The 15,766-nt window shown below is 42.4% G+C and overlaps 1 protein-coding gene across 1 annotated transcript; it reads right to left on the bottom strand.

The window, feature by feature from the left end:
• Window positions 1–2,852: 2,852 nt before the first annotated feature.
• On the bottom strand, window positions 2,853–15,616 carry fbln7 (fibulin 7). Its single transcript, XM_030748812.1, has 8 exons — window positions 15,345–15,616; window positions 14,055–14,217; window positions 10,807–10,983; window positions 8,544–8,669; window positions 8,294–8,431; window positions 7,592–7,729; window positions 7,057–7,195; window positions 2,853–4,007 (listed from the first exon to the last, which is right to left on the bottom strand). The coding sequence occupies exons 1-8, from the start codon at window positions 15,420–15,422 to the stop codon at window positions 3,635–3,637; spliced, it is 1,332 nt and encodes a 443-aa protein (XP_030604672.1). The 5' UTR covers window positions 15,423–15,616; the 3' UTR covers window positions 2,853–3,634.
• Between the last annotated feature and the right edge of the window lie 150 nt (window positions 15,617–15,766).

Below are 15,766 nucleotides of genomic sequence, written 5' to 3'. Positions count from 1 at the left end.
AGCCATTAGACCTTAACAGACCTTTGGCTAAGAGAGCTGAACTACATAAGGTATTTTTACATCATCCATCCATCCATTCTCTTCCGCTTATCCGGGGCCGGGTCGCGGGGGCAGGAGCCTAAGCAGAGAAGCCCAGGCCCGCCAAGAGATATAATCTCTCCAGCGTGTCCTGGGTCTACCATGGGGCCTCCTCCTGGTGGGACATGCCCGGAACACTCCTCTGTGAATCGCCACCTTATCGTGGTGGAGGGGTTTGTGTGTCCCAGTGATCCCAGGAGCTATGTTGCTCAGGGGCTTGTCCCCCTGGTAGGTTCTCCCATGGCAAACTGGTTCTGGGTGAGGGTCCAGACAAAGAGCGGTTCAGAAGACTCCTATGATTGTAACAGCAAGGGAACAGTTTACCCTGCCTGGGATAGGGTTACCGGGGCCCCACCCTGGAGCCAGGCCTGGGGAGGGAGCTCGGGGGAGAGCGTCTGGTGGCTGGGCATTAGCCCGTGGTGCTCGGCCGGGCGCAGCCCGAAGAGGTTACATGGGCCCGCCCTCCTGTAGGCCCACCACCCGCAGGAGGCGTCGCAGGGGTCGGGTGCTATGTGTGTTGGGCGAAGGCCCTGGCGGACCAATCCCCGGCTGTCGAGGCTGGCTATTTTTATAATATTACAAATTGTTTTATGGACATCAAATTCATTTCACCTTCCTTGTCAGATAAATTTCCCTTTTAACATGGACATCACTTCACATCAGGTCTTTAAACAAAGAGATAGCTGAGTCTGCTGTAGGTGCTGCTTCTTCAGTAGCCTGTTTGGGTTTCATATAACATGTACCTCAACTCCAGCCAGGAAAACCAGAGACGAACAGAGCATGTCCTCATCCCATGATAAGCCAGAAGCTAGGGAACAGCCAAGATAACTGTCACTGAGAGCATTACATCACTTTTACAAGTTTTTCTTGTCATATGTTTTCTGTCTAGACTGATTTTTAACACTGGCACATGTTAAAGTCAGAAAAAAAAGCACAGGGATCTCCAGTTTGCTTTCCTACTTCTTCACATACAGTCATGATAGAAAGAGTGCACCTTTTTTCAATTATAGAGTTTCATGTAATTAAAATGGTCTTAATATTTAAATATGCCACATGAGCTTCAAAGCTTGACATACTACAGTGTCATTAATTTAACAAAAATTAAGCCAACATGCAGGAGTGTGTGAAAAACTAAGTACAGCCCCCTGATTCAAAATCATTTTACTTTTTTTAAACAATGTTGCTTCAGTTCATCGAGGTCTGCCACCTCCATCACTGTGCTTTGCAGTTGGTATGAGGTGTTGATATACAGTGTTTAGTTTTCATCAAATGTGATGCTGTGCATTATGGCCAGACATCTTTCTGACAACAATCTTTCTCACTGTAAATGATGGGCGTGTTTGGAAATAGACTTCCCATCCTTTTCCCAGACTGATGGGCAGCAACTACTTCTTTAAGATCATTGCTGATGTCTTTCCTCCTTGGCATTGTGTTAACACACACCTGAATGCTCCAGACCAAAAAACATTTGCTTTTACAGAGGTGCTCACACTCGCTGATGATCAGTTAAGCAAATGTATTTGATTATCAGCACCTGGGAGCTACTTACCCTCTAATTCCTATGGGAGCAGTAAGCGTGTACTTTGTGTTTTTCCTAGTCTGCTTCTGCATTCTGGCTTAGTTTTTGTTAACTAAATAATGGCAATGTGTCATTGTTCATCTGAGGTTGCATTTACCTAAATTTGAGACCTGCTACGGACCAGATTATTTTTATTATGCCCTCATGTGTAAAACCTTAGAATTGAAAGAGGGTATGTTTTCTTTTTTGCCATGACAGCAATTTATGGATTTACTCCAAACATTTATTCCAATTGAAAAATGACCCATAAGTGACATTTCAGTTCTCCTGTAAAATAAAAGTAGAGCAAAACACCAATATGGACTGATCCAACATACAGAGATGACTGCTGGTAAAGCGGGATAGTGGTACCAAAGAGCACTGAAGTAATCTTTTTTTCTGACTCTATGAATGTAAACAACTCTCCATTCTGACTTTGCCCCGGGGAACGTCCCTTACTGTATATTTTCATTATTACTCTCCTCAAATGACTTGTACTGTAGCTCTCCAGTTGTCTCTGGCAATATCCCTCCGCCTGAGAACGGATGAAATGTATAAACATCAAACAGCCTGAGCTCCACACTGAAACAAAGGCTGCAATGTGAGAGCTCCTGGTACATTACCAAAGGAAATTACGCCTGCCATTAAGGCACATTGTCATTGTGAGAGCAGTGTGTATCACCGTGCATGTGTTTTGAGTCTCACTGTCCACTCCTGCCTCAAAGCATGTAGCCTAGCTCTTCTGGCCCCTTTTATTGCAATGTAAACCCCCTGGATGCAGACATAAGAGGAGGACAGGAGAACTTAAGAGAACACATGTGGTAAGCATTTGCCCCCCCCTTCTTTATCAAATAGACAAACCGATGCATTTTGAAGATGTGACAGTTGCTGTTGTTTCTACTAAAGTCAAATAAAAACACTGTGAGACTCCCTTTGTTTCTAAGACATGTTGGAAATACTTGTATGACGTGTAGTGCCTGTGAGCTTCTGCTCCGGGGGTTATGTTATTGAACACACATTCTTCTTCTGTAATCTTTCATCTCTTCATTCAGAAAATGCTTTAGAGCCATCCAGCCTTCATTTTTCAGCCATGTGTGGATTTGCCTTTCAGGCCTTAAAATTCCCTCACAATGGTTGTTGAATGAAAACAAACATGATCACAAGGACATTTAAAAGCACACTGTTCAGGATCAAGTGAGGTAGTCCTAACAAATACTGAAATGTTGGACTGACTTTATTTCTGTTATGTAGAGGCAATTAAAATTCCAGATAAAATGAGTAGTACATTGGCAAGCTTGCCAAATCATCACTGATTTAGAAAATAATGAAACTACTTCTGGGTAACACACAGGATATGAGAAACAGAGGAAAACAGACCAGGTACAGGGCTGCAGCTACTGTTTAAAATCTCCCTTAGTATTACGGAAGGTGCCTTAAACAAAGCAAGCTACTAAAAAAACAAAACAAATATACAGTATATGATCAAAGATAAACATGTGGAATACTGTTTCCTATACTGTAAAAAACCAGCAACAATATCTCCAATAAATTAGGGCCACACGAGCACTAATGTCATCCAGGGATTTAAATCAGTAAAGCAAAGGCAGTGCATTGAATCCGGGGCCTGAGGTGCACAGACATTAACTATAGTGGACATACATAAAGCAACAGTAATGACAAAAACAGTTATGCATCCCTCATACTGCATTTATTATGCTTTTGTTTAGCTAGATTTGAAAAATTCAAATGTACTGAGCCAAATATCATCATTCATAGGCCATACTGATACTAAAGAAGCATCTACATTAAGATTTTCCATACATTTTTGGATTTATAAAATAACTATTAAAAATCAGCTTTGTCACCTTTTCACTCTTTTGGTAATTTGGCCCGTGACTGCCAATCCAGACAAACTGATTTCTGAAAGAGGCTGAAGTAAACTCAGTGCCCATTATATACGATCCCTACAGTTTTCAGTCTCTTATCTTCTTCCTTTGTTTAGAAGTTGTAAGGTGAAACCAGGACGTGGACCCGTGCCACATGCTTGGCCTGAAAAGTGCGGTCGCTGTACTCAGACATCTCCACATCAACACTGATCTCCTGTGGCCCACGCAGCTGCTGGACCAGTATCAGCTCACCAGTCTGTCTGTCTGAACGCTGCATGACAAAGATGCCTCGGGAGTTTCCGCTCGCTATGCCGAAGCGTAGGCTGTCTGGGCCGGCGCGGCCGGGGGCGGCAGCGGTCGCCATACGGAAAAGCGTGGCGGGAATCTTCAGGTTGGAAGGCAGAGACAGATAGTGAAAGGACACGGTCTTGGGTGCCGTGTGGCATAAACGGCTGTCCATGGGGCAGGGGTTTCTCTCACACTGACTGCAGGAGGGAAATGCAGCAAATATAAGAATTACTGGACAAAGTGCTATAGAGAAGTGATTCACACAAACACACTGAGAATGCACAACAGGTTAAACTGAAAAGGATCTAAGGTTATGGTAAATGCTCTGTGACAATGAACATTGGCGTGAGAGGGCACATTTGACGTGGGAAAAACCCAAAAAAAAAAAAAAAACCAGGACGTACACTGAGAAAGCTCAGTCACACTTTAAAGCGAGTAAGAAAAAGAACTACAGTACTGTGCAATTGTCTTGAGTCACCCCTCATCTCTTCATGTTTTGCTTCAAAGGAGCCAGACTTTCTTGTAATTTTTTTAACGTGGTCTTGAGGAATAGCTCTCCAGGCTTTCTGAAGGTCTTTCAAAATTTTTCTTTGGACATTGGCTGCTTTCTCACTCATTTTGTTTGAACAGTATCCAAAAGCCAGGTCCTTAAGAAATAGGAAAAAAATCCAGCAAAGACCTGACACAGGATCTGAGAGACCCATCTGGCCCTTCAGTTGATTCGTCTACTGTTCACCGAAGCCTCAGAAATGGTTTTAGTGGAAGGTTGGCTGTCAAGAAGCCGTTCTTAAAGAAGGGAAGCAGGGAGAAAAGACTGTGGTATGCCAGATTACACAACAAGTGGACTGAACAATAAGTGGCAATGGACTTTATTGAATTGATTAATCCAAATTTGGAAAATTTGGTTTAAATCATCATCAGGGGAGGTCAGGAGAGAGGTACAACAGTGTGTGTCTGCAGCCATGTGCAAAACATGCTGGAGGCTCTGTCATGGTTTGGGGCTGCATTTCAGCCAACGGTGTTGGAGATTTGATCAAAAATGGAATTATGAGTGCAGAAAAGTGCCGTCAGATTTAGATTCATTATGCAAAACCATCTGTAAATCATATGCAACAGCCTCATTTTCAGCGTGACAGTGATCCCAAACACACTGTCAGTGCAGTAAAAGCATACCTGGATAGAAAAACACTCCATGGAACACCATGAGTAAGGTCCACGGGCCTCAACATGATTGAAGCAGTGTGGGATCATATTGACAGAATGGAACAAAAGGCAGCCAACATCCAAGAAAGAGCTTTGAATGTCCTTTAAGAAGCCTGGAAAAATATTCCTGAAGACTGCTTAAAGACATTATAAGAAAGCTGCCAAAGAGAGTTCAGGCTGTGCTGAAGAATAAAGGTGGTCACACTAAATATTGACTTTCAAGCTCATTAGAGTCGTCTGGTTCCGCCTTATATACTGTATTTCCGTGCATGTTTGAATGTTTCAATAAAATCACATTTTCCTACCAAAATATAAAGAAATGAGGGGTGGCTCAAGACTTTTGCACAGTACTGTATTCTTATTTTGTTTTATTATCTAAGGATTTCCAGAAGCTGTCTCATCTGCTGTTGGAGCCAAAAGTGTCTATTTCCTTTAAGCACTGCATTGTGGGACCTAACAAAAAAACCCCCCCAAAAAAACAAACAGTGGATTTAATATACACACAAACATCTGTACTTACTCTGAATTCAATTTTTCATCAACTTAAAATGTGGCTAATGTGAGCATATAGAAAGGAACTGGATCAAAGCTACTCTCTCGCTCCATTTTCTCTTTTGTTACAAGTATTTTCCTCTAACATTTATCCTTCAGGTTTGCTGGCACTGGAGCAGTGTTTCACCACATTGATGGTTCAGTAGAAGCAAACAGAGCTTTGTTTCATGCACTTAAATGAAGCAGCTTGCTGATGGCTGGCAAACAAAACAGATCGACATTCCACGTGGCTCCAAAGAAAGATGGTGCTGTTCTGCTGAGTGTGCATTTTCTGTGTCACAAGAGATTTTTTTTTTTTTATTCTTTTAAAAATCACTCGCACAAAAGTAGTCCGTGGGAAAACAAGTGCATCATTACAACAGTAAATCCTTTCACCAGATTACTGAAGCCAGAGGCGGTACATAAAAGATTGATGTTTCCAGGTCTGAAAAGTGAAATAGAGATTTGAAGTGCTTCAAACTTGCTTCTTTTTAATGGCCACCAGGGTGATGACTCATTTGGTTGCAAAAGTAAGTATGATTATGTGGTCTTAAATTAAAAGAACATACTACTCTCTTCATTTATTAACTAACAATTTTTCTGTTGGTCTCTTATGTGAAAAATAACCATTATGCTAGTGGTTTTGTAAATTTTGGTCTAATTAATAGTAAAGTAATCAAGTGAATCAGGCCACCTTGTAATGGATAAGTCACTCCCATATGAGCATACAGAATCCTTCAGTGCTCAAACAGATCCACCCTCATTTAAAAAAAAAAAACAAAAAAAAAAAAACAAACGAAATGGGAGCAATAATTAAAAATGCCAAATTTAAAGCCCTAAAAGTCTGCATACCAAAGGTTGACATCACAGTGGCTATGTCCTGCTTTTCTATACAGTCTGAGTAAAACTGGGTGAGTGCATCCAGATGTTTCACTCACTGCGACTTCAGCAAGTACAGAAAGTTGGACCGGGAGGTTGGCTGGTAAACTGTGAACAGACTTAATATCTGTTTCACGGGCAGCCTTTAATTCATCTTCCAAAACAGTTTTTTAACTTGGCTGTTAGTGATATTTCCGTGTTGCCAGACCTCAGCAGTTACCATAGCAGATGTAATGTTATTTCTACCAATGCAATATAGTTCCTGGACCGTATTAAATTCGGGGGTTGTAAGACATTTATCAAGTGTGGTTGACAATGACAGACTTTTAAATAAAAAAAAACAAACAGATTTTGATCTCCTGCTGTGTATTCAGGGCTACTGGCACACCTGAACAAAGATCTCAGTTCACATCATCAGTTTAACTTTTTTTTTTTTTTGCTTTTGTTCCTGCACAAAGACAAAATGTCCACCAGGAGCTTCACAGTTGGGTCTGATTTAATATGCGAGGAGTCATTTGAAAGATGACCTTTTCTCACTAAAATGTGACAGATGTTTTGTTTTGTTTTTTTCCCCTCAAACTGAAAAAAAAAACTAAGAAAACAAATGGTTCACATTAGGATGTGTCCACTTACAAGGGAGATGTCTTGACGTAGCTGATGTCGCCATCAGAGTGGGGACACTCTGGGTTGACGCACCGAAAGCCTCCCCCCATGTTGATACAAGTTGTCCCCTGGCTACAGTTCTGCTGCTGGCTTAAACATTCATCCACATCTGGAGGCCAAAACAGCAGAGGCATGTAAGAATGAGAAGCAGGGAGAGAAACTTGCCAGACTGACAACCTGCTTCCTGGTTACCACAGTCTGAGCAGGGGGTGCTCTGCTTTTTATTTGTTTATTTTATTTTATGTTTTTTTTTTTTTAAGTTTTGACTCCCACAAATGTCCTAAATAACCCTTCTACTGGAAAAGGGTGAGGTCATTCATTCCTCTGGAAAGCACGGTTACCTTCAGGGGTGACCGTGAAAGCAGCAAAACCAAAAACTCTGCGGCTAACGTCTCCACGTCCTTCTAAATCACAGGTATTCTTCTCTGGAGCTACTTATCCAGTGAGATCTGCAGCCAGGGCCCTGTGAATAAGCCTTTGTCCTGCGCTCCCCCTTGTCACTTACCCTCACAGCTCCGCCCATCTGGAAGCAACTTGTAACCGCTGGGGCAAGCGCAGTGGTATGAGCCCGGGACATTTACACACTCGTGGACACATAGTTTCCCTCCTTGGTCCAGCCGGTAAACTTCACACTCATTTACATCTGTCAAGAAGCAAAAAAATAAATACATGTACACACCAGCTTTAAACATGCATCACACAACAAGGTCAAAGAAATGTGCCTGGAAAAGTAACTTAGATGGAAGGAGCTATAAGAATATACTTTGATATGGCTTGGTCAGGGCAGACATGTCCTCTCTCTTTTCTTATAAATGTTGGGGCCTTTGAGAGTCTTGTAAATGAAACATCCCCATTTTAAAATGTTACTCAAGCAATCACAGCTTAAAAGCAGCTGAACTAAGACCCAAAGAGATGCTAATCAGCTTGTGGCCTCTCAAGAGGATTATTTTGTTTGTCAGACTGGCTCTACAGATTACTCTCATTTGCAACTGTATTAATCACCAGCGGAGTAAAGGATTCAGGTACTTTGGGGATATTTTCAGCAGTAAATTCCATATAACATCTGTTTATGCCCTGCGGAGATGTCGTGGAGCAGATCAGAAGCTCAAGGGAACAGCTCTGCAGCTGACCTTACCTCCCTGTGAGGTGGAGAAAAGGAGAATTTCCCCACAGGGATCAATTAAGGTAGCACATAATTACAGCTCACCCTGACAGATACTGTTGTCAGAGGTGCCACTCATGTGGAAGCCTGCATCGCAGCTGCAGTGTTGGGCTTGGTTCACTTGGGCACAGCGAGGTCTCCGGCTGAACGCGGGATCGTTCATAACACTCCACTCGGGGGGCGCTACGATGGGGAAAAAAAAATTAATTATGAAAGCTGGATGTCACCTAGGGTAAAGTCCTAAGTGACATGCAAACACAAACAAACCAAAAGACATTACTTCCATGGTACTGACCTGTCTGCGTTTGGTGCTGGCAGTGAGAGCCACTCCAGTTTTGGGGGCAAGTGCACTTGTACTGGCTGACCCCCTCCACACAGGTACCTCCATTCTGGCAGGGATTACTTGCACATTCACTTATATCTGTGGATATAGGAGGCTATTATATAAACTGCAGTTAATGTGTTGAGAAATATGCAATGTCTTCATCTTCAGGGAGAAAATTATTTACAAAATGTTGCTGTGGCCTCCATCTAATGGAGTAAATGAAGTGGTTCTTATAAAGCACTCAAAGCACTTTATACAGCATTTTCTATCTAATATTCACACACACAATCACACGCTGATGAACGCACTGGCAGCAATTCGGGGTTCAGTATATTGCCCAAAGATACTTTGGCCTGCCGACTGGAGCAGCCAGGGCTCAAACCACCAACCTTCTGATTAGTAGAAGACCTGCTCTACCTTCTGAGCCACAGCCACCCAAAATGTGCCTAAACACGTCCAAAGTGGTACTACTGTAAATGCCTCTGACTGTGAGTAAGACTACAGTAATGTCAGGAATAGCCAATAATGCATTGCAAAAATCAAGGGGCATTACTGGAGTCTGTCCCAGCTGTCACTCACATTCACACCTATGGCCAGTTAACTTACCATGCTTGTCTCTGTGCAGAAGCTCGTGTAATCAGAGAGAAGCCATGTAGGCACAGTGGGAACGTGCAAACTCCAAACTCTGGTGGATTCAAACCCTGAGTAGGAACCCTTGCACCACCATGCCATACAAGTAATCCCTAATGAGCCAAAAGCTCAAAATGCTTTAAAAACTTTCCAAGAGCTTTAATCTACTCTTGAACCTGTATGATGTCAGAACGAGTGGATATAGTACTCTCAAGCATATACCTCTGGCTGTGAGCAAAGCAGCACCACCCACCTTCTATTCAAACCTTCTATTTGTGAGAAGCAGCCAATCAGAAGACAGTCAATTTAAGAGAAGCATGGCCTTAAAGGCAAAGGCACTAAAATGGCTTGCTTTGGACACAGGATGAACTGAGGGGCTGCACCAAGACCCAGTATAAATGAAATGATTATTTTGAACAGTCAATCGTGCAACCTTACTTTAGTAGAGTAGAATATATAATAAAGGATGATGTGCATAAAACACACTTGACAGAGAAAGTAGGATGGCACAGATTGTGGTCTTGTGACAGGACCACAATTCGTTCTGTCTGGACGAATGGCACGTCATGCCCTATGATCTTTGTTTCTATAGTTGGCTCAGAGAGCTTTACAGATGTGCAAATTTTAAAGCAGACTTTGCTCTTTGAACCCCGGCACTGAGGCCGCAGTGTACAGGATGACAACCAGTTCCTTTAATTTTTTTATTTGGTTTGCCCAGGAGCTACCACAGGACCATATAACATGAAAAGGCCCACTGCACTCTGCTAGATATTTTTAAACTCTTCTCAACTTTAAAGATTTTCAAACTCCATCAATAACACTTTTTGGGTATGACTGTTTTTAGCCATTATATGCACTGGGTTGAAAAGCACGAACAGGGATAATACTGTGCAGAGTCGAGAACTCTGTGTTGTTTTAACCATGAGTGTCAATAAACGTATGCACATGTTCAAATGTGCCAGTTGGAATTTCAGGAAGAGAGCTGCCAGTGCAGGCTGAAGGGGCTATCAAGAGCATGCCTGGCATACTTCTGTGCAATCAGACCATAGTGTGGGTATAATGACTGGACTTAACCCGGTGCAGTGGGACTACTGTTAAAGAACGACGGAAACATGAGCAAGGGGTGTCAACTTACAGTAGCCACATCAGTGCTGTCTGGCAATGATGGGTAGAAACCTGCAGGGAATGCACCCACAGTGGAATGTAGTACAGGTGTTTTTCTGTGTTCAGAGACATTTAATGCCATTTTAACGAGTGCTTCATTCAGCATGCGGAGGAGCTCCAGACACTCTGAAGAATGGCTTTTTTCTTCACCTGTTATCTATGTGTATGAGGAACTTAGTTGGACTCCTGAGCCGATGTCTTTCAGTCTGACATTGAGACAATGCCAAGACAAGGTCATCCTAAATAAGTATGGAGAATTTTGCTCAATGGTGAATCACAAAGCAAATAACACACAAGTGGAAATTTATGTGTAAAGAAGATGAAGACATACTTTAGCTGAAATGAGATCGCATTCTTCACCTCGCTCTGATCTAATTGGGAATTTGTGGGTAATTAGTATTGGTGTGCCTTGAAAGTGTGTAGTGAAAGTGAAGCTCACCTTTACAGGTTACACCGATGCCAGTCCAGGTGCCATTTTCTCGGCAAACCCGCGTTGCAGAACCCACAAGGCGGTAGCCCGCGGAACAAGTGAAATGGACCTCGTGTCCAACAAAATACTTTGACCCGAACTTGGTTCCATGAGCAGGGGCTTCCAGGGAGGGGCAGGTGGTGGGTGCTGTGGGAAAACGAAAAAGAGAACAAGAGAAAGGCTGGTCACATGTGGAATAAGCCTTCCAACATCCTCTGGCATTCTCTGCCTGGGGATATACACGTGTCTCTGGGCAGTGCAGAAACTTCATGGGAAAGGACTCTTCAAATGCCTCATTTACAGTCAACCAGCAGAGGACCAGCAATTTTTATGAGTTAGAAGTGTACCACTACTCAACTGTTATACTATGTATCATGCTCTGGAAAGTATAATGCTTGTATAATACTCTAATAGTATATAATTACATTATAATGTTGGGAGTGGATTACATTTTTAACTTTTATGAGACTTGAGGAATAGTGGAGAATCTGTTTTCTATTCTTTTTGTTCCCAAAGTGAAAACATTTCAGGTTCTAAGTCAGTTTTTTTCCTTTTCTCCACTGTGCCGTTTTCTGACCAGTTTCTGTGCGATACAGCACAAAGGGATAACTCAGTGATAATGTTAACTCAATCCAAAACTTGACATTGTTTTATCCCAGACTGAGCATTTAAAGCTGGTGTTGTGATATTCCTTCCTGACTTTTTATTTTGCTGAGCCTTTATTGCTGTAAATGTAAAACAGCTTCTTTCTGTCCTGCCAAGTATTCTCCACAGAGCTATGAACTGCGCTGGTCCATCACTAGCAAATTGGTGTCAGTGTCTGTTGCCAAACAACACAATTCCACAAATCCACTTCCCCTGTCAAGTACCCACTGCTGTAACTGAGATGGCCTTGAAGCGCTGGCTGAAAAGTATAATTCCATAATACAAGAAGCTATGTCTGGCTCTTTACTATCACTCACTGAGGAAGAAAGATCAACTTCAAACAAGTGAACTTTCTAAAACGTTGTAAATTTGATACTTTGGAATCTTCTATTGACATTAACATAAAAGTCCTCCAACAAAAAACAATAATAACAGTGATATCATGCGTGCGTATGAAACTTTGAACAGCATGACATGCAAATGAAAGGACTTCAGGACTACTTATAGTAACCGACCACATACTGTACTCTGTGTTTAAGTGACTGGTGGAGCAAACTTGGACATCCCTCCTGTGGTTTCAGCAGTCTTTTATCAGGTATGTTGACTTTGAACCATATGGTTAATGGGTGTGTAATACTAGTGAAAAAAAAGAAATGCAAGTTTTATGTTGTGAAATCTGTTACCAGTCTCACCACGGACTGAAAATGTGTTTACCAAACACAAATGAACTTTCTTGTACACCTCAGAATTGGTTCAATTTACTGCATCCACATACCAGTGGTCTTAGGACACACAAAAATGTGTATACACTGTTATCAGTGTCACCACGCTGCAACTGATCAAAGATGACTGAGGTCGAGCTACTGGTATGCTGGATGCTGGTATGTGTGTCCGAGCTGTTGCTGCAGCCTTGCATATGTGAGAGCACCATCTCTGATTGTTCTTAGTGGAAACCTGACTGGACATTGGTACCAAGGTGAGGCTCTCCAGTGTGTACTTGTGCAATCCTTGTAGTAGCACCCCACCCTGCAGCTCACTCAGCAGGACCGTGCCTGCCCCCAGACTCCCAGAGTAACACAGGCCTTTCTGGATTGGGGGCATATTTGAACACTTTCTTGTCCTGCATTTAGTCCTGATATGTCTCCTATTGAACATGCCTGGGACATGCTGGATCGATGTGTTCATAAGAGGCAGCTGCAACCAATGACCAATGCACAGCTGGATTCATCTGGGGGGTGGAGAGCAATTCTGGATCTGTTGCAATTCTTTAGCAACAGATCCAGACACTTGCAATCCATGCACAGATGGGTGACCATTTGTCCAGAGGAGGCCATACCTCATGTAAAACATCTTACATACAGTCATATGAAAAAGAAAATTTTCACAGGACTCTGCAAAGTACTGTGTATTGTGTACCCTTACTGATGCCATAGGATTTAAGAGGGTAAATGCCACTTGCTGCAAATCAAATGTACTGATTAACTGATCATCAATAAGTGTGAGCACCTCTATAAAAGAAGTTTTGGCAGTTTGCTGATCTGGAACATTCAGGTGTGTGTGTTAACACAATGCCACAGTTGTCCCAGAAGTGGACATCCCAGCAAATTCACCCTGAGGTCAGACTGTGCAATGCTCAGAGAAAATGCATAAAACACAAGAGTTACATCTCAGACTCTGCAGGCCTCAGTTAGCATGTTAAAAGTTAAAATTCATGAGAGCACCTTTAGAAAAAACAGTGAACAAGTATGGCTTGTTTGGAAATTTTGCCAGGAGGTAAACCTTTTTCCCTCTAAAAAGAACACGGCAGCATGGCCTAGGTTTGCAAATTTACATCTGAACAAACCACCAGACTTCTGAAACAGTGTCCTTTGGACAGAGGAGATCAAACTGGAAATGTTTGCCCATAATGCACTGCACCACATTTGACCAAACACAGTATATCAAACCAGTCAAACCAGCTGTCAAGCACGATGGTGAAGGGGTGATGATTTGGGCTTGTTTTGCACCCACCAGACCTACATCATGAACCATGAACCATGAACTCCTCTGTATATCAAAGTATTCTAGAGTCAAATGTGAGCCCATCTGTCTGACAGCTAAAGCTTGACCCCAACTGGGTCATGCAACATGACAATGATCCCAAGCACAGCAGCAAAGCTACAACAGAAAAAAGAGAAAAGAATCAAGGTGCTGCAATGGCAAAGTTAAAGTCCAGACCTCAACCTGATGGACCTTAAGAGAGCTGTGCAAAATTAATGTGGCAGACTAATAAAATAAAGAAAAATATTACTTCAACTTACTGTTCCTAAATGTGGTTCTACAAGCTACCGAATCACGCAGTTAGTTGCATAGAATCTTATCAGGTGGAAAATAATAATATGTTGGCTGAATTAATTTAAGCGGCTCTGATGAAATGTCCCTGCATTGTCATTTCCAGCTGATTCACTTGACCTTAGCTGAGCCATTAGTCAATGTTCTTTGTGAAAAGGCCTTATAAAGATGACAGTGACAACGATTATGATGAGACTATGGTAACTCTTACAGCAGCGTGCATTTTTCTGTTTATCACTCACCAGCCGACTGGTCTGCTTGAGGTAACTTGGAGACAGAGTTCTGAAGAGCTGCCAGTTTTGACTTCATGATCCTGAGACCCTCGTTAAACCGTATCTCCTGGCCTTTTAGAAACTTCTCCATTTGACGAAGCACCCCAACCACCTGGTGTTTATCCATGCATGTCTGTTAATAAAGAATGAGCACTGTGAGCAGCATTAAGAGGCCTGGAAAAACATTTCGAAATCTAATGACGTGCCAGCAAAAACTGAGCGCAGGATCGAAGGTTACTTCAGTTTAATGGCCATAAAACATAATACCTGAGTGATGAATAAACATTACTGTGCAGCTGTGGAGAAGTAATTTAGGCTAAACCCAGGTTGTTTGTGGACAAACAGTTTTTATAGTCAGAAAGCCTTTTCAGCCTTGATATTAAAATATGTTATGCAACACTATGGAAACATATTTGAGATATTGCTACTATACCTGATGATACAACACTAAACCATAATTTATTTCACCTAAAAATACTGCTTTCTACTAGACTATATTCAATTATACCTCACAGCACTCTCCCTCACCCCTTTTCACTCTTACACCACAACTCTGGGGAAAGACACAGCTGGGCTAAAGCTGTGTGGCAGATGTCAGTAGGACCTAAGTCCAAAATACTGTTCCTCTGTATATTTTGCATGGCGGTAGGAAGGCACATGCTCAATGGATAATCCCGAATGGGCAGACTCAAAATAGCATGGGTGCCACAGGCAGTTACTTTGGAGAGAACACTTGTCAAGCCATTACAAAGTTCCCCACAGAAAGTGCCGCTAATCCTTTCAGGAGGGTTTATTAATCACATGCTTATTTTGGAACATCTCTGAGCAGCATACCTTAAATTCCTGCACAGGAATTCACAGGGCTTTGTGCAATAACAACAAGATTCAATACATTAAAATGCACGGTGTATGGAGCTTGGACCTGTGCGGTATTAAGCCTCTCCTCTGCTCTCTTACGGCCTCAGGCAGAAAACGGGGGAAATACCACCAGCTGACAAGACATGAGAAGATTCAAAGGATTTTTTTTTTCCAAAATAAAAAAATACACTGTGATCACAAACTGACAACCCGCATTTCTCACGCACGAGCTGATGCCGGGTGGGAAAAAAAAAAAAGTCCAAAACCAAAACACTACTTTGAGTGACAGTGTTCGGATACTAACATTTCTGATAGATAATATGCGATTTTTTTTTTAATCTTATTGACCCAGTGTTTTCAAACGGCATATTCTTGGATGCGCGTCAGGTAAATCGCTCCTACCTGAACGGTGCCATGAACACTTTGGATAGCTGTCAAACACAGCAAAAGCAAACACCTGCGTCGGAAAGACAGTGCCATCTCTGAAAGCGCAGCAAGGTTAACAGGCTACCGATTCCTCTTGGTGCTCCCAATTATTTAATAGGCGTCTTTTTAGGCGACAGGATCCCACGACAACAGCTGAAAGGTTCCGTCCACTCGTTGGAAGATGCTCATCAGGTGCGTGAGACTGAGATGCGCCCGCGTCCCTTTATCTGCACTCTTGGAAAGTTTAGTCTCTGAGCTCTGCACGCCACCTAGGTTTCCTGCAGCACCAATCCCTCCCACCGAGACGCTTCCAAACACTTTTCTTTCTTTACATCTCTCGTCAAATATTACAGCATTATCGATGCATCTGGCAAACTACATGAATATAATTAGACTTT

The sequence above is a fragment of the Archocentrus centrarchus genome, chromosome 15 (assembly GCF_007364275.1).
Source record: "Archocentrus centrarchus isolate MPI-CPG fArcCen1 chromosome 15, fArcCen1, whole genome shotgun sequence".
NCBI classification, from domain to species: Eukaryota; Metazoa; Chordata; class Actinopteri; order Cichliformes; family Cichlidae; genus Archocentrus; species Archocentrus centrarchus.
Note: the sequence above shows the minus strand (reverse complement) of the source record. Positions and strands in the feature narration are given on the sequence as shown.

What these genes read in the sequence shown, in the direction of transcription:
- fbln7 (XM_030748812.1), bottom strand. Translation starts at nt 15,422, where the DNA reads ATGGCACTGTCTTTCCGACGCAGGTGTTTGCTTTTGCTGTGTTTGACA. An exon ending in TCAAGCAGACCAGTCGGCTG is followed by an intron (nt 10,984 to 14,054) that starts GTGAGTGATAAA and finishes GTTTTCCCACAG; the next exon opens with CACCCACCACCTGCCCCTCC. An exon ending in CCAGCACCAAACGCAGACAG is followed by an intron (nt 8,432 to 8,543) that starts GTCAGTACCATG and finishes TCCCCATCGTAG; the next exon opens with CGCCCCCCGAGTGGAGTGTT.